This window comes from Eutrema salsugineum, unplaced genomic scaffold (genome assembly GCF_000478725.1).
Source record: "Eutrema salsugineum unplaced genomic scaffold, Eutsalg1_0 scaffold_5, whole genome shotgun sequence".
Lineage (NCBI taxonomy): Eukaryota > Viridiplantae > Streptophyta > Magnoliopsida > Brassicales > Brassicaceae > Eutrema > Eutrema salsugineum.
This window is the reverse complement of record NW_006256612.1, coordinates 8,368,633-8,385,272: the sequence shown is the minus strand read 5'-3', so window position 1 is coordinate 8,385,272 and position 16,640 is coordinate 8,368,633. Positions and strand designations below refer to the sequence as shown.

The following is a 16,640-nucleotide window of genomic DNA, read 5'->3' as shown; positions in this document are numbered from 1 at the left end:
CTACTACTGTTACGTCTATAATTACAACTAGTAATTCTATCAATTGGTAATTAACTATTACTTTCAATTTCCATTACTACTATTAACTCTATAACTACTAGTATATTTTAGTATGCCACCATTCAACGCCGTTTAGATATGAGAATAATTAGGTTTTTGTTTGATGCGAAACGAAATCCACCACCATAATTAAATTTCTCTGTTTTTTAACAAATTGTTGGATGTTAAAGAAGAAAACGAATAATTTATTCGTCTCTTTGACTAATCGCCAGATACCAAATACTTTTTATAAAAATACAAAATCTTCCTAATGATAGTTACTTTTTATTATTGTTTTGATTTTATGAAGACATATCCCAATTTCTTTTTTTTAAAAATGAGTAAGGGTTTGACGTGTTCCATTATCTATGGTAAGTGGAGGAAGAACTAACAAATTGTGCGTAGAAAAATAGCAATTTACTCGAAATTGATGCAGGAAAACACAAAACTACAATTGATAACCAATGGCAACTTGACAAGTTATCCATTGATGAGGTCATCGAGCACTCTAATGAGGATCCCAGTATCCCCACACTCCTTCTAGGTCCCATGACTCGATCTAGAACCAGGAGCCTACGTGAAAAGATCAACTTAGCCGTATCAAGTTTTATACAAGTGTCCGAGGAGGAACAAGTAGAGGACGCGGCCCAAACTCAACCGAACCGGCCACAGCCTTATGAGGAAACAGGTATGAAATCTTTCTTAATAGGTCCAGGAGCCGAGCCCATCACAAAGCCCAGGGAGACCATCACTCAAGAATCCAAGACAAGCAACATCAACCACTTAGCCGATAGCGCTCAACTGGAGCTTGCACAAGAGACGCTAGCTGAGGAAGAGGCTGCCAAGGGAAGGATTCATGCACTTGAAACAAGCATCATCAACACTACCAAGGCCGCAGAAGACCACCTGAAGATTGCCCCAGCACACGTCAAGAACAGTTCACTTCTTCCATGGCCTCTTTTGCGTGCACAACATGTAAACCTTGTTTATGAGTTTTGTGCAGGAACAGACGACCAGCTCAGTGGTGACTAAGAGCCACGAGAATCCAGAGATACCTGAGATCTAAGTCTTGGCCAAGGCTTAAGTGTTTATTTTCTTTTTATTTCATTTAAGTAGAACTTTCCTTATTTGTGTCCAAATGAGACAACTCGCTGTTTACTTGTTTTCTTTGCCGTTTTCTTTTGTTTCTTTTGCAAGTCCTCTGGTTTTTGAGTCTTTTCTTTTCATTTGAGTCGAACCCTAGAAAGTTCAGGCTGATGGACTGTTTATAAAGTCCCCTTGCAGCTTTGTAGTTTGACACCTTTTTGCTTATCAATAAAATAACGCCGTTTTCTTTGAAGATTTTGCTTGAGAAGAGTTGCTTACCTTTGTGTGTGTGTGATTCCACCCAAAGGTTAGTGTTGCTGTATCAGAGAGCCATCCATCCTCTTTGTGGTGCCATCGATCCACCCTCACTTCCCCTGATCCGATTCAACAAAAGAGAGCGAAGGCCAGCTTGTTAGATCTCCATCGGTTCATTGCGTGTCTCCACTCCGAGGCATACATCATCCATACATTGGTTGATCCAAATAGATTCACCCTAATAAAGTTATTCTCTTAGGATTTGTTGTTACATCAATATTCATCAAAAACTTGAGTAATGTGTACTTATATCGTATAATCTCATAAGTATATATACATACAGTACAGATATACTAGATGCTATTTAAACACGGCAGAGCTGTTCGTGAAGAATCTGTGACGTACGGTACGAATATTCAAAATTTTGTTGGGTAATTGATAAATGCAATTTGTGACAAACTAAGAAAATGAAATAAAAAAGACAGAGAGTATTTCCGACACTAAGAAAATGGAATAAAAAGAAATATAGAGTATTTCCGACAAAAATCGCCAAACTTTCTAACATTTATTTTTCAACATTCTAGTAAGAAGTAAAAACTACCACTTCTCATTTTTACAACCAATAATCGAGTTTATAATTCAGACATTTTTTTTTTTGAGACAAACAACAATAATTAATAGTTTTAAATAAACCAATGGTTTGAGAGGAAATTAAATATCACGAGACGTCCAGACCCACCAAACAAACACGTTCATGTAAGTCTCGTGAACCTTGAGCTGAGCTCTTTCACAAAAATGAAAACTCAATTTGAAGGCAGACGAACAAACCCTCTCATCTCCTTTTCAGTCGATTCATGGGCTGAGTTTTTTTTAACAGCAAGTCAACACCTTCATAGAAAACTTATTACCATTTTGATGAGTTATGTATATTACTAATTTTGAAAATGATATATACACCATATAAATAAATAAATATTTTCAAATTTGTAATGTAATTCAGAATATGTGATGTTGATGCTCTGATCAGTAACGCAGTGATACACTCAAAAAGTTGATAAACCGTTATTTAAATTGTATCAGGTGATTCATTAATCAATTGCCGATATATCGTAACATTTAACAATATTTAGTTTAAAGAAGGTCAGAGCCTATTAGTCAATTACCAAGGAATTTGAAAATCAGAGCCGGCAACAGTCTTCCAAGACAGAAACTGATAACACTTCCAAAAGTCAAATGCCGAATACCTTTTGTTTCATCTTATCTTATGGCCAAGGTAAAAACTTAAAAATTACGCAAATACATTTGAAAAATTCTAGGAAAATTAACCATGTAAACTATATTCTACAGCTTGCGACACTACTATGTTTTTTTCTTTTCTTTCCTCTTCTCTTTTTACCCCTAAAAAAATATGGATGTTGCAACAATCTGTACAATAGAGAGAGACTTGTCCCATATATTTTCATGTCACAACAAATAAGCCATGACTTTCCACAAGTGACTTTCATACCAGAAAATATATGGCTGAGATAGCCAATGGAAAATGCCTCTTCTTCTTCTCCTTCCACTCATCGTCAGAGCTGTAATGACAGATCTGGATGCTGCGACGAGGACGAACCAGTCTGCTGATTCGAGCCGGGAGAATTTGGCGAGACAAGCCGAGCGTTAAGGTCCGGTGGAAACCGGTGGAATTCCTGTTTGCTGTAAGGAAACAACAACCCCTGTTGTTGCGAGCTCGGTGTGGCCTCGCTGGTTAAGTGTGATTGTTGCTGTCTCGTGACTCCGAGCATCGGACTTGGACTATGGCTGAATCCACTGAAACCGCGGGTAAGGCCGTTGCTAACCTCAGTTTTGATCAGCGGTCCTGACTGGCGAGAGGAGGATGCTGATGGGTACTCGGTTTCTGGATTCAAGACACGAGCAGGTGTTGTTTCTTCGACTCCTTGAGAAGAAGAATGTCTTCTTCTATTTCCTATGAAAGCGCTCGAGACTGAAGCGGTTGGAGACAGGATCCTGTTTGAATGATCATCGGACGCCAAGTCATTAGAACACTTCTGTTTTCCCAACGACGACATTGATACGATTTGTTTTTGAGGATCGTCCTCTCCAGGCCCTGCTGGGTTCTCTGCAACCCAACCCAGACCAAATTTGACTCCAGAGGGCAACACGGTTTCGATTCTCCTTGATGCAATTTTCCAGGCAACAGGACCAAGATTCGCAGCGTATCGTGCTAGGCTCCTCGCATAACCATACTCAGTGTTCACCCCAACCTGATGAATAAGGAAAACTAATGATCAGACTCTTGTTTCTCCATACAAAAGGATATACTAGAATCGGCAATAACGTACTGGAATCAGCTGTTTTAACTCTTCTTCAAGCGTTGTCAAAACCGACGGCTCTTGGGTAGAAGTCGAGAGGTGGTTGTAGGTATCGCGTCTGTTATCATCGACATTGAAATGTTTCATCCCATATTTGTTAACCGCCTTCACAACCGAAGCTGCAGAGAGACCAAGAAGATGGTTCATATTTGCCAAGGGAACAAAAAAAAAAAAGTCTGAAAGAAGGTACAGCAAAAGTAGAGATTCTTTTACGTGGAAACTCATTCTCCCAATCTATCGACCAGCCACTTTGGGTTTCGCTGTTATGATTGTTCCAAACCGATGTTTCTGCTTGACGAAATTTGTATGAAGGAGGAGTCTTTCTTAGATTGTAAGCACCAGAAAACTTATTAGAGCTATCTCCTCCAGGAATGAGCGCATCAGCTGAAATTTCAGAAGCAGTACGGTCTATCGAAGATGGTTCAGGCTGTTTCTTTGCCGGACGGCCTCTTTTGGCAACTTTTGGCTTGTCCTGCTGTTGCTGCTGCTGGAGTTGGTTTTGTGGTTCTTCATCATCACTGTCTTGCCTTAAATTCTCAAAATCCTTTTTCGCCAACTCTTGTATAGCCCGTGCCTACAAGCCAAAATGACACACTATTTTCAGAAACATGAAACGCTCCCTTCACTGCAATTATCTGTATATTATCTGTGTTGTAGCTATCTCGCACTTGGAGGGAGCGAGCAAGGACCTGCTCAAATATCGAAAGAAGAGGAGACTAGAAAAAAGAAATAAAATTGAAGGACATACCTGTCGATAATATACAGTGTCTGCTGAATTATATTCCATTGCATTTGTACATATTAAAAACACATCTCCCTGCAAAATGAGCAAGCGAGACTTATCAGAGAGGAAAAAAAACCTGCTCCAACACCAAAGTCCGCACGATTTTACATATATTCAAACTGGGAGACAAATTTGAGTCTAAGCAGACAATAGTTACTTCGAAACACAAATTTTGAAACAGCCTTAGGTCTGCACCCTAAACTACACATAGCATGCACGCAAACAACATCAAGTATTGTTTCCATAAACCTTAAACAGCCGCAAGAAAGTGTAGAAATGAAGATGCCAAGTAACAAACCTTTCTGTAACTACCAGATAAACTTAGCATAGGACCAAGCAAACGTGTAACCAACTCGAACGAATCAAAAATGTCAAGGAAAGCATCGAGGAGTCCAATGGAGTCAAAGTACAAGACTTACCTCAAATTGTTCTAAACTGGCATATGCTCCAGAGTCTAATTTCTTCCGCACAGTGCTAAAATCCATTGGATTCGTGATAATCTCATGATAATCAGGAAGCTGTTAACACATACCGAACACAGATAAGACGAGCTGAATTGTTGTAACATTAATGAGCTTACAATCAACAAAAAGGACAGTCACCTCCTCAGGATCAACTGGGTCTGAGTAAACGCCATAAGTATCCTTCCTACAAGAGTTTGCAAAACAACACATGGATCAAAAAAACCATTACCCAGTAGGAATCACTTCAACCACGATACAAAAAAAGGAGACGATGCCAGAGAGCAAGGAAATGAACACACTTTTGAAGTCTATCGAGGATGAACACCAACAACTTTTTGTCTGGCAAAGGTGTAGTGGGGCCAGACTCCACGGGAGAACCTGTCCACATGTAAATGACAACCAAATTTTTAATTTAATCAGCGGAAAAATCTCGCTTTTTAATCCTCGTACGAATTTCGGTTTATTGCCTTTTCGATAATTAAATAAAGGAAATTGAAAAAGAAAGGGTTTTATATGTACCTTGAAGAACGTCTGTCGCTTTCGAAGCCTTTTCTCCCTGCAGAGGATTATCATCAGATTATCATCATCATCAACTCCAAGAATCCATAAAAAAGGTGGGGTTTTTTTTTTCTCCAGCAAATCAAAGGAAAACAAGTAGATCTGTTCATGTTCATGTTTACGCAAGAATCGAAGAAGACACAGTACAAGTCTGTGAATTACAAACTGAAAGTAAACTTAGACATTGATATTACGGAAAAGACAAAATTGAAACTTGTCTCAGACATGATGGTTTCAGTGCAAGGGTATCATTAATTCAGGTAAACTACGAGTTAAGCACCAGAGATCAAAGAATAAAATATAATATTCATAGGGAAAATCACATAAATTCTGCAAATTAAAGCGAGAGAATAAAGACCCAAGAATTTTCTTGACGAAGACAAAAAAGGGAAAATTATTTACAGAAAAGCTGAATTATGAATTCCCACCAATAATAATTAGGAGGGAAAAAAACCCGACTCAGTCAAACTCATCCACTCACACTCATCTCTATATTCAAGCAGAAGACGAACACAATAAACAAACGCGCGAAATCCCAACTATATATTTATAAACCCTAATTTCTCAGATAAACTCAATTTTTCATTTTTTTAAGAATTAAATCAATATCTGGCTCGAATTAGGAAACGAAATTGATGCACAAGGAATTCAGCTCCTACCGTATAACCAGATCCGTGAGCGCCGCCGGCGATCTTCCGTCTATTGACGGAGGCCTCGGGAGTGTCGTCGAGGTTCAGATCGGAACCTCCCGATTGGGAATTAGGAGAATGTCGACGGGAGTGGGAGTTTAATCCGTGTAAGAGCCGGTGTTTCTTCTCTCGGCGCTCGTCATCGTCTTCCTCTTCTCCGTCATCATCGTCCTTGATCCAGGGGGAATCGGAGGAAACGCCGTTAGGATTAGGGTTCCGGCGCCTGGATCGGCTGCCGGAGTTGGGAGCTTGATTGAGAGAATTAGGGTTTTTGGAACCGGATCTATGGTCATCGACGGGTTCATCGTGGTTTCTGTGCTGCTGTTGTAATTGCTGCTGTTTGATAGCTCGCTTTTGAAGGTCTAGAAGAGATGGCCTCCCTTTCTTCTTCTTCTTCGTCATTGTATCTGCTACCTCACCCATTTTCTCTCTCTCCTCTCTCTTTCTCTTTCTTTCTCTCTCTCTTCCCCCTTTCTTTTCTCCTCCTAGACAGGCGTTTGGTTTTGTGTTTTCTTACGTTTTTTTTTTAAAAGAAAACAATTAAAAAAAAAACTCTACATGTGTGAACTCGCACGTGCGGAGAGTGTAACGTAGACCTGGCTGGGCTGATTCGTAATTGGGCTGAGAAAAATGTCTTTACAACCTTTGTGGGCCGTATTTGAACCGAGTCTCAGCCCATGTTAATGTCACTACTAAGGTTCGAATCTGCTAATGTCTCATGTATTTTTTTTTTGCAGCAAGCTGGTGTTGCCATTGTTATGGATGTTGACTCTACATCAACGTTGCTCAAAAGCTGGCCTCCCAGCAACAGATGATTCTTTTAAATACAATTGATTCCAGGTTTGTTTTATTTATCCAGACATCTAATTTGAAAGAACGAAGCTAGGACATATAGTGTTATATAGTTCTTCTAATGCGCAATCATCCTGCCGGATTTTGGTGCAGGATCACGAGACTGAAGTCAAAGCTATCTACAATGTCTCTGCTTTACTGGAAAGTTTTACCGGTGACGGCGAAGTAGGTCTGGTATTAGCATCTACAACTTTTCATGCTGAGCAGGGTGGTGGTCAGATTTTTGACATAGGGCTTATGGAAGGATCATTTGGTACATTCAAAGTATGCAGTGTGAAAACAGTTAAGGGGTTTTTCTTCATAGTGGTAATCTCTCTAGTAAAACTGGAAGAGTATCGGTGGGAGATAGAGTGACCTGCAAGGTAAATCATTTTCCCTTATATGGTAATTTGTCTCATTTGACTATTACGTGTTGTTACTCTCATCTAAATTATTTTCTTTTTTAATCTTGTCTAATGCGTGCAGGTTGACTACCAGTGACGTAAACTCATCGCTAACAATCATACTTGTACACATATGTTGAATTTCGCCCTGAAGGTGTGTATGTATGCTTGCCTTTTTGCTTCTGTTATCAAAAATCTTAAAAATTAGTTTTCAAATAGTAGTAAAAAGTATGTGTTTCTCATGAATCCAGAAAGTGCTTGGGGATCATATTTAACAGAAGGGGTCAATAGTTCTTCCTGAAAAACTGCGGTTTGATTTTTCCAGCGGTAAACCTGTTGATCCTGAAGATTTGAGAAAGATTGACTCTATGGTGAATAAAAAGATCGATGAAGAACTTGATGTATTTTCGAAGAAAGAACCGCTTTCTGAAGCTAAACGCATCAAGGGTCTAAGAGAAGCATTAGGGGAAGTAAGATGTTAAAATCAAATTCTATTGCTAGCTTCTTTTTTTCCAGTTTAGTTTCTACGAAATATTAAAGCTTTTTTTTTGTTGCTTCTTCTTCTCTGTTTCCACTTTTTTTTAGGCCTCCTATGATCCTGTCAGAGTAGTGGCAATTCGGAGACAAGTTGGAGATCTATTGGCTGATCCTGAAAATGATGAATGGTCATCACTTTCCTCTGAGTTTTGTGGAGGTCAGTTTTTGATTATTTTTGATCCAGTAAATCATATTTTCTTATTCTTCGAAGTATTGACTATTTTTAAACAATGTTCCAGGAACCCACATAAGAAACACGCGCGAAGCCAAAGCGTTTGCTATAGTATCAGAGGAGGGAGTGGAGGTATTCACAGCATAACCGCTTTCACTGGTGAACCTGCTTTAAACGCGATCAATCTTGCGTCCTTGCTCGAAAAAGAAGTAGAGGATGCATGCATTCAAAGCGGAAGGGGCTGGATTGGATGAGAAAGTTACGTCTTTGAAAAGACGGGTTGTTACCGAAGTTATCCCAGCAGGAAACATGGCACATCTCATAGCCAAAATGGCTCTACTTCAGGATAAAATGAGAAAAGCTCACAAGGAGGGAGCAGAGCAAAACCTCCGGAAAGCAGTCAAAGAAGCAACAGAGGCAGCCGAGTCAGCAGCAGCAGCAGATGAGAAGACCTTTTGCATTGTCCAGCTTGACGTGGGTCTTGATTCAGCAGCCCTAAGAGGCCGTTTCACAAATCATGGAAAAGAAGGTATTAATAATATTATGTATCCATGTTTTGCTCCAGAGAAGCTAAAAGAAACTTGTTGTTGAAGTAAGGTTTTGTTTGTGTATCTTTTGGTTGTAGGAAATGCCGGTAATGATGTTTAGCACAGATGAAACCACAAACAAGGCGGTGTTCTGTGCAGGAGTTCCGGATCGGTTCAAGAAATTAGATGTGATTGAATGGTGTACAGTTCTCTCGGGTCCTCTCAAAGGGAAATGCGGGATAGCGAAAGGTGGTCTCGCATCAGGACCGGTATGTATGTTCATGATCTTGTTCTTTCTTCTTTTAAGTCTTCGTTTGACAAAAATCTGGTCTCTGGTCTAGTCTGATCGTTCTTCAACTGGTTTCAGGGGACGAATGCTTCTCAAGTGAAGGAAGCTTTGCATTTAGCCGAGTCATTTACATCGTTGATGCTTGACTGCATCTGTATTTAGTGAAGAATACTATTTTGCTTCTGTCATCACCAACACTTTAGACTCATAGGTTATTATTATTATTTTATTTTTTTTGGGTAGTTTGTGTAGATTTGAAAGGGCCAAAATCAACCCGAACTAAAATTTGATGTGCCCAAAAAAATCTAAACTAAAATACAGTGTCAATTGCTATCTATACTATATAAAAATTCAAATTTAGGACGAGGTATAACGGAGTATGACATGGCAAGAGACACGTCAGCTTACTGGATTTGAACCTGAAAAGCAGAGCACCATAGACAAGCACGTGAACCAACTGAGCCATGAGAGATTTTTGTTATTTAGTATACACATATCTATATATACAGATATTTTCTCTTTTGTCGATGGAATATATATATATAAAAGCTTTCACCAACTCGGATAACTTGTTTTTATTTATTTAATGACAATGTTATTTTTGTTTATAAACGAAAAAAAAAATTGATTTTAGAGGAAAAACAGATTTTTACTGTCAACTTCAGATATTGATTTTCAGAAAGAAAAATATATTGTTTGTGTGATTTTAGAGAAAAAAAAAAAAAGAGAGAGTGAATGTCGAATATAGTTATGATATGTCTATATTTTAATAGATATTAAGTTACTACTAAGTACACATATCATCATTTACAATATAAATGTTACACATTTATTATATTTTAATATTATTTTTTACAAACTAATTTCTTATTTAAAATATACTTTTATATTAAACATATAATAAATAGTCTTAAGATACACACGTATTGATTTTGAAAATAACTAAAGGATACAAATTAAAAAAAAATCAAATTATCCAAATCGGTGACGGCTTTTATATATATTTTTACCATCGACAAAAGAGAAATACATCCGTATATATAGATATGCGTGTATTAAATAACAAAAATCTCTCATGGAACAACAATTTTTTTGATTTTTCATCCAACCAAAACGGTGTCGTTTTTAGTAAGCTGACGTATCTCTTGCCATGTCATACTCCGTCAAACCTTGTCAGCATTTTTTAACAGTTGACTAAAGTCAAGATAGATTTTGACCCATTGTAAATTTGAATTTTTATATAGTACAGATAGCAATTAGCACCGTATTTTAGTTTAGATTTTTTTTTCACATCAAATTTAGTTCGGGTTGATTTTTCGGGTTGATTTTAGCCCTTTTCCCAGTTTGTGTATGTAAGCATCATCAATCGTGAAACCAAACAGAGATTGAATTTTACTAAAGCAAAGTGTTTTGATGTTGTTATGCTTTTGAGACATATCAAAAACATAAAACGTTTTGAATTTAACTGTAAAATAGTGGATGAGAAAGATATGTTAGTCCTGGTTTTCATATCATGTTTTCATCAGCAGCAACGGCGGACATCAATCTCAGTGATAAAAACTTAATCCGGTGCAGAGTGAGAGAGCATCAGCAGATCGATAGTTTTCAACAAGCGAACTTACCTGTAAAATTCAGAGATCAAGTGTATCCCATCATTTGCTCTCTTCTCTTGCACCATTAAGTTCTAAATCTTAATGCCACCAAAAAAAATCTAATCATTTGCTATTTACTGCACCATTCACCAAAAAAGCCTTTCCTAATTGAACAATTAGAAACTGCAACTTAATGAAAACCTAATTTCGAAGATGATATCTAAAAGCGGTAAGAAATCCATGGAAGATTTCAAGGCTCAAAGTCCGCCATAACTATGACGGCGACGAAGGAGCTCCTATATACACACTTTCATACAGAAGCCCTAGAAAAATAGAAATCAAAAGGTGGCCCGAACCGAACCGAATCAATTCGAGCCGAGTTTGTTATTAAATTAACCGGATGACCGACGCAGAAAACCGAACCGAATACTTTAAGGAGATATTAATTGCGAATAAATATATACATCGTAAAATTATATTGCTATGATTTTAAAATTAATTACATAAGGACTGGAATAAGGAAAGGGCAATGAGTCATAACACTTGCCGCTGAATACTCACGCAGAGGAGAAGCACATGAGAAAACACATAAGCGAGGCCAGGGATTAAACCTTGAATGTATCACAGCCAATGAGGAGAAACCACTAGGATCGATTACGTGGCAATATATCTTTGAAATCCCGCCTAAACCCCTCAGTTTTTTACATTTCGTGCGAAATTCAATTTTTCAATATCCTTTATTGACCGAAGATATTTTACAAGCCCCCACTAGCACCCCCTCCCTCTCATCTCTTGGCCTCTCACTTGAATCTCTCCACAAGGCGTACAAATCACAAACACGTACAATTCCTTTTGTTCTCCTCTTCGCTCTCTCTCTCTTCAAACTCTACGTTCTTCGTCAAGGTAAAGCTCCTCCGATCTTCTTCGTTTCGTATTTTGATTTTCGTTTTTCCCAGTTTCTATATCGAATTCGTCTCGATTGTGTATTCCGCGATCAGTTCTGATTACAATTATTTTACACATACTGCTTTCGTGTTTTGAATCGGATGTTTCATAAATTCAATTTCCTGCTAGCTCTGTGTTCGTATGTTTGCGATATTAGAAGTACTTGTATAGTTTTCTCTATCATCTAGAAGTCCTCTCGATCATGCGTATTGATAAGCTTCTATGATCGCGCTTGTGTATAAAAACGAATATTCTCTAGTTTTGTTTTTTTTGTTTGTTCTGGATGTTTGTGGTTTCTATAGTTATTGACTAGTTTCTTCGCTGATCTTATGATACGCTCGCAGAATCAATTATGAAAGGAGGTAAATCAAAGACTGAAACCAGGAGCTCCAAGTAAGTTTCAGCTAGATCTCTGGAATTTGTAGATCCGTTTTCATATCGCGATCGTTTTTTTTTTTTTTTTGAAGCCTTATTAACTTGTATTTTGCTGTAATCTAGGCTCTCTGTGACCAAGAAGCCGGCTAAAGGAGCAGGCCGTAGCAAAGCGGCTGCGAAGGATCCAAACAAACCAAAGAGGCCAGCCAGTGCCTTCTTCGTTTTCATGTAATCATCGCCTATCGATTCTTCCCTTTTCTGTGTTCTCTAGTTTCTATGGATAAAAACTTTTTTGCCGTACAAAAGTTTTTTCATCTGGCTACCCCGAGTCTTTTCAAGGTGAGATTAGTAGAGTCCTTTGTCTGATATGGTCGATTCAAAAGTATCCAATCATGGTTCATCGAACATCTTGTTATTGCTGTTATTATTCCGATATTTGATTTGGTTATGATCGTTTATCTTTTTGTTTGTTATTGCTGTTATTGTTTCTACTTCAATTCTGTGTGTTAACACTGGCGTTGACTTTTGTGATCTGAAGGGAAGATTTCCGTGAGACTTTCAAGAAGGAACACCCCAAGAACAAATCTGTTGCTGCTGTGAGTAATTTATTTTCATCTTTAAAAATTCTTCCATCACCTTACCTTGATTGTCAAATGTGTACTGATGATGAGTTTTGAATGAACAAACAGGTTGGAAAAGCTGCTGGAGACAAGTGGAAATCCTTGTCAGACGCTGTACGTTCTATAAATTAGCTTAGTTAAATTGTGTTAATGATCACAAATGTCACGATTCTTAAGTAAGTCTAATACCTGGGTTTTTATAAATATTTCAGGAGAAGGCTCCTTATGTTGCTAAGGCTGAGAAGCGCAAGGTTGATTACGAGAAGAACATGAAAGCATACAACAAGAAACTGGTAATTAAGTGTCAATTGAATGTCAGTTTTTGAGATTGATAGTTATTTGCGTTGTTGACCAATCATGATATGTTTCATTTTTCAGGAGGAAGGTCCAAAGGAAGATGAGGAATCTGACAAGTCAGTGTCAGAGGTCAATGATGAGGATGATGCTGAGGATGGTAGTGATGAGGTGAGTAGTTGATTCTTTTCTAGTTATTTCACATCATTGCATATATAAGTATCTTTGTTCTAACTCTGTTACTTTGGAGGTATAATCAAATGTAGGAGGAGGACGATGACTAAGAAGTTCAAGTTTGGTAGCATTAGTATAGATGGCTGCAAGATCTCTCTGGTTTTTATCTTTTCTTAAAATGTTAATGAGGCTGATTATAATGGGTCTTTGTTTTTATAATCTTTTCTTTTCGTTTTGGTATTTCCACACAACCTCCCCACTGTATGGAGAAAGTGAATTGTAGAATGTTTAGATGGTGGAAAGAGAGACTTGCAGCTCTGTACTCTTATGCTCTATATAACGATTCACTTTTTATACCTTTTCTCATTTTTCCAATTTTATGTATGATGTTAAATCTATCATTCTAGTATGGTGTTAATGGTTCTTAGATGCTCTCGCCATAAATCATGTTCAATCTTTCTCACAGAATGCTTTCCTTGAGTAATATTGGTTAGTTTGGTCGATCTGAGTTAACCATTAACTCGCTCTTGATCAAGGTGTTTAGCAAAGTGTAATACTGTAATCTATCTCTATTTTGTTTTGTTTGGTTGAATCGACTTTTGAGTTAAGCAACTTTGTAAATTGAAACAACGGCATGATGAGTTAATTTTCTCCAAGAATCCTCATGTAGAGTGTTCTTTTCATAATGCTCAAAAGGATATCAAACAACATAAGATACGTGGATATTTGATTTAATCAATCTGCTTGGGGAAGTGAAGATTCGAATATTATTCTGTCATTATGCCTCGCTTTCGAATTTGACCTAACAAATCTATTATATCGCTTTCATATATACCGTTTTCCATTAATAATGATATAATATGCGTTTATTTACAAAAATACAAGCAAGCACACAAGAAAACACACAGGCAGAGTTTAAGGGCTATAAGCGTGAGAAAGTGAGAAAGCCAATGAATACAAATCACTCGGATCGATGACCTGGCAAAATATATTTGAAATCCCGCCTAAACCCCTCGGATTTTTTAATTTCGTGCGAAATTGAAATTCAGTTCTTTTTCACAAGATATTTACAACCCCCCACTAGCCCTCTCTTCTCTTAGCCTCTCACTCGAATCGTTCACAAAGCGTAAAATCACGAACACTTAGTAATCCTTTACTCACTCTCTCTCCCATTTTCAAACCCTACGATCTTCGTCAAGGTAATTTCCTCCTTTGTTTCTTTCGATACTCCTGTTGATTTTCCATTTTATATCTCAATTTCCTTTCGATTGTTTGCGTATCGATCTCTCTAGGTCAAAAAATTTCTCCATATTTTGTTTTGCGATTAGAATCGAATAGGATACTATCTTCGGTTATTTCATTTTCTATTCCTCTGCTAAGGTTTTCTCTGTTTGATTTCGTTTCCTATTTTGTACTGTGTTCGCTGATCTTTGTGATTTGCCTGCAGAATCATTCATGAAAGGAGGTAAATCAAAGACTGAAACCAGGAGCTCCAAGTAAGTATGAAGTAGATAGATCGATTCATTCTCTTTTTCTTTGTCTTCTAGTTAGTTCCTAGATCTCTATATTCCAGATCCTGTTCATATCGTCATCGTAATTTTTTTTGGAAGCGTTTCTTACTTGATTTTGCGGTGTTGATAGGCTCTCTGTGAACAAGAAGCCTACTAAGGGAGGCAAAGGTGCTGCTAAGGATCCAAACAAACCAAAGAGGCCAGCCAGTGCCTTCTTCGTTTTCATGTAATCATCGTCTCTGATCCCTCTATTTTCCCGGTTTAGTCGTCCGCCTCTGATTTCCATGGAATTACTTTCCTGCGTTCTAAGAATCCATTGAAAGTGAGATTAGTAGAAACCTTAGTTTGCTAGCTTTGAGTCGGAACCTTTGATCAAATTTATGTTAGTAATTGTTCATAACTTGTTATAGATGTTATACTTGCGTTGACTGTATAATTCCAGTTAGTAAACCATAAATTAATTTGATTCTTTGTGGTAATACTTTTGCTGATTTTATGATGTGAAGGGAGGAGTTCCGTGAGACTTACAAGAAGGAACACCCAAACAACAAATCTGTTGCTGCTGTGAGTGTTATATCTTGCTATCTATTTGATGTGTTGTACTGTAAGCTTGATTATTTAAAGCTATATTGACGATGATCTTCAATGGTTAATAGGTTGGAAAAGCTGGTGGACAGAAATGGAAATCCTTGTCAGACTCTGTACGTTCTTTAATCTTGTAGATGATAGTTTTGTATTATCTCAAATGCTAAATGCTTGAGTATTTCTAAAGCTTTGTTTTTTTTTTTTTTTCTCGATAATATAGGAGAAGGCTCCCTACCAAGCTAAGGCTGACAAGCGCAAGGTTGAGTATGAGAAGAATATGAACGCCTACAATAAGAAACAGGTAAATAGTAATAATAGTATACAACATAACTCGTTCTATTAATCAGCAGAGCATGTTCTGGTTTATCCAAGAATGACCAACAAATGATGTGTTGGTGTTTTTCAGGAGGAAGGTCCCAAGGAGGATGAGGAATCTGACAAGTCAGTGTCTGAGGTTCATGATGAGGATGACGCCGAGGATGGGAGTGATGAGGTAAAGTGCTTTTACATCATTGTTTGTATATTGCCTTTGCATGTAGCTCTGTAAATGGTTGTTTCTTTAGTTTATCTGCACACTATCATATATAAGCTCTGTATTAACTCTGTTTCATATGTAGGAGGAAGACGATGACTAAGAAGTTGGTAGCATAATATAGGAGGACGCTGCAGGGATCTCTCGGATGTTTTATCTCTCTTTTTTTTTAATCTTAAAATGTTAACGAGGCTGGTTAAAATGTGTCTTTTTTTTTTCTTCTTTTATCCTTTCTGATGTTTTTATTAAACTACCACTCTCTCCCACTGGTTCTACGGGTAATGGAAAAGTGAATGTAGAATGAGAGACTTGCAGCTCTATATAACTTTTTATCCCTAAGTATGTTATAATCGTTAATGCTCTTTTTAGTTTATGCCTATTTTTGTAGTTGAATGTTGGTATGGTTGCTTATAACCTAGAGAATAGTAGTATTAATCTTTAATGAATTCTCAATACAATTCATGTATGTGTCTATGCTACACACAGTTTTCCTTTCGTGAATCGTGATCGTATTGGCGTTGACCATTGAAACGCTCTTAATCAAGGTGTTCCAAAAAGTGTAATCCATGCCTATACTTTTTGTTTGGTTAAATTGACTTTAGTTAAATTGTTTCAGGGCCTTCTTTTGAATGACCAACGCCATGATGATTTTGTTCTCTTCTCACATTTTTCTAAGAAAAGATATCAAAGCCTTATTTTTTATATAAGAACTATGTTATATTTTGATCATTGTTGACAAAAGTGAAGATTGAGAGCGGAATCCGCGTAACAACAACACACTATTTTTAAAAGTAGATATTTATATCAAAACTCTTGACAAAAATAAAAGATATTTATATCAAAGTACCTTTTCGGTGGTAAAATCATAAATTTTCTTCTTAATCACAACAAAGTAAAGAAAACATAAGCATGCTCTCTTTTCTTTTATTAATTTTAATAATTCGTAGTCACAAGGATAATATTCTATATTATGCTGTGATTAAGCCTTGCTTCCGGCTTTAC

General features: G+C 37.3%; 3 protein-coding genes, 1 non-coding gene and 1 pseudogene across 5 annotated transcripts; 3 read left to right on the top strand and 2 right to left on the bottom strand.

Annotated features, from left to right (window-relative positions):
- Positions 1-2,642: 2,642 nt before the first annotated feature.
- Positions 2,643-6,740, bottom strand: LOC18992865 (bromodomain-containing protein 9). The gene is made up of 9 exons (XM_006416311.2): positions 6,221-6,740; positions 5,523-5,559; positions 5,303-5,381; positions 5,142-5,187; positions 4,959-5,057; positions 4,504-4,572; positions 3,969-4,329; positions 3,726-3,874; positions 2,643-3,647 (listed from the first exon to the last, which is right to left on the bottom strand). Exons 1-9 carry the CDS (start codon positions 6,671-6,673, stop codon positions 2,952-2,954), a joined length of 1,989 nt encoding a protein of 662 aa, XP_006416374.1. The 5' UTR covers positions 6,674-6,740; the 3' UTR covers positions 2,643-2,951.
- Positions 6,741-6,808: 68 nt separating this feature from the next.
- On the top strand, positions 6,809-9,172 carry LOC112084028 (annotated as a pseudogene).
- A 1,421-nt stretch (positions 9,173-10,593) lies between these two features.
- Positions 10,594-10,661, bottom strand: LOC112084260. Its single transcript, XR_002898217.1, has one exon. It is a non-coding gene; the product is annotated as a small nucleolar RNA snoR101 (small nucleolar RNA).
- A 645-nt stretch (positions 10,662-11,306) lies between these two features.
- Positions 11,307-13,411, top strand: LOC18992864 (high mobility group B protein 2). 2 transcript variants are annotated; one of them, XM_006416310.2, is made up of 8 exons: positions 11,307-11,505; positions 11,892-11,940; positions 12,046-12,150; positions 12,461-12,518; positions 12,612-12,656; positions 12,755-12,835; positions 12,921-13,007; positions 13,103-13,411. In XM_006416310.2, the coding sequence occupies exons 2-8, from the start codon at positions 11,900-11,902 to the stop codon at positions 13,118-13,120; spliced, it is 435 nt and encodes a 144-aa protein (XP_006416373.2). In that variant the 5' UTR covers positions 11,307-11,505; positions 11,892-11,899; the 3' UTR covers positions 13,121-13,411. The 2 variants fall into 2 exon arrangements, with proteins under 2 accessions (XP_006416373.2, XP_024007859.1); XM_024152091.1 differs by having other exon boundaries at positions 13,087-13,411.
- Positions 13,412-14,034: 623 nt separating this feature from the next.
- Positions 14,035-16,006, top strand: LOC18992863 (high mobility group B protein 3). Its single transcript, XM_024152092.1, has 8 exons — positions 14,035-14,209; positions 14,458-14,506; positions 14,652-14,747; positions 15,028-15,085; positions 15,178-15,222; positions 15,327-15,407; positions 15,513-15,599; positions 15,724-16,006. Exons 2-8 carry the CDS (start codon positions 14,466-14,468, stop codon positions 15,739-15,741), a joined length of 426 nt encoding a protein of 141 aa, XP_024007860.1. The 5' UTR covers positions 14,035-14,209; positions 14,458-14,465; the 3' UTR covers positions 15,742-16,006.
- The last annotated feature ends 634 nt before the right edge of the window (positions 16,007-16,640 follow it).

Excerpts from the sequence above, each read along its gene's own strand:
- LOC18992865 (XM_006416311.2), bottom strand. The coding sequence starts at position 6,673 with ATGGGTGAGGTAGCAGATACAATGACGAAGAAGAAGAAGAAAGGGAGG. Across the intron at positions 5,560-6,220 it reads CTCACGGATCTGGTTATACG|GGAGAAAAGGCTTCGAAAGC; the intron begins GTAGGAGCTGAA and ends AATCCTCTGCAG. Across the intron at positions 4,573-4,958 it reads CCAGTTTAGAACAATTTGAG|GGAGATGTGTTTTTAATATG; the intron begins GTAAGTCTTGTA and ends CTCATTTTGCAG.
- LOC18992863 (XM_024152092.1), top strand. The coding sequence starts at position 14,466 with ATGAAAGGAGGTAAATCAAAGACTGAAACCAGGAGCTCCAA. Across the intron at positions 15,223-15,326 it reads GGAAATCCTTGTCAGACTCT|GAGAAGGCTCCCTACCAAGC; the intron begins GTACGTTCTTTA and ends TCGATAATATAG. Across the intron at positions 15,408-15,512 it reads ACGCCTACAATAAGAAACAG|GAGGAAGGTCCCAAGGAGGA; the intron begins GTAAATAGTAAT and ends GGTGTTTTTCAG.
- LOC18992864 (XM_006416310.2), top strand. The coding sequence starts at position 11,900 with ATGAAAGGAGGTAAATCAAAGACTGAAACCAGGAGCTCCAA. Across the intron at positions 11,941-12,045 it reads ACTGAAACCAGGAGCTCCAA|GCTCTCTGTGACCAAGAAGC; the intron begins GTAAGTTTCAGC and ends GCTGTAATCTAG. Across the intron at positions 12,151-12,460 it reads AGTGCCTTCTTCGTTTTCAT|GGAAGATTTCCGTGAGACTT; the intron begins GTAATCATCGCC and ends TGTGATCTGAAG.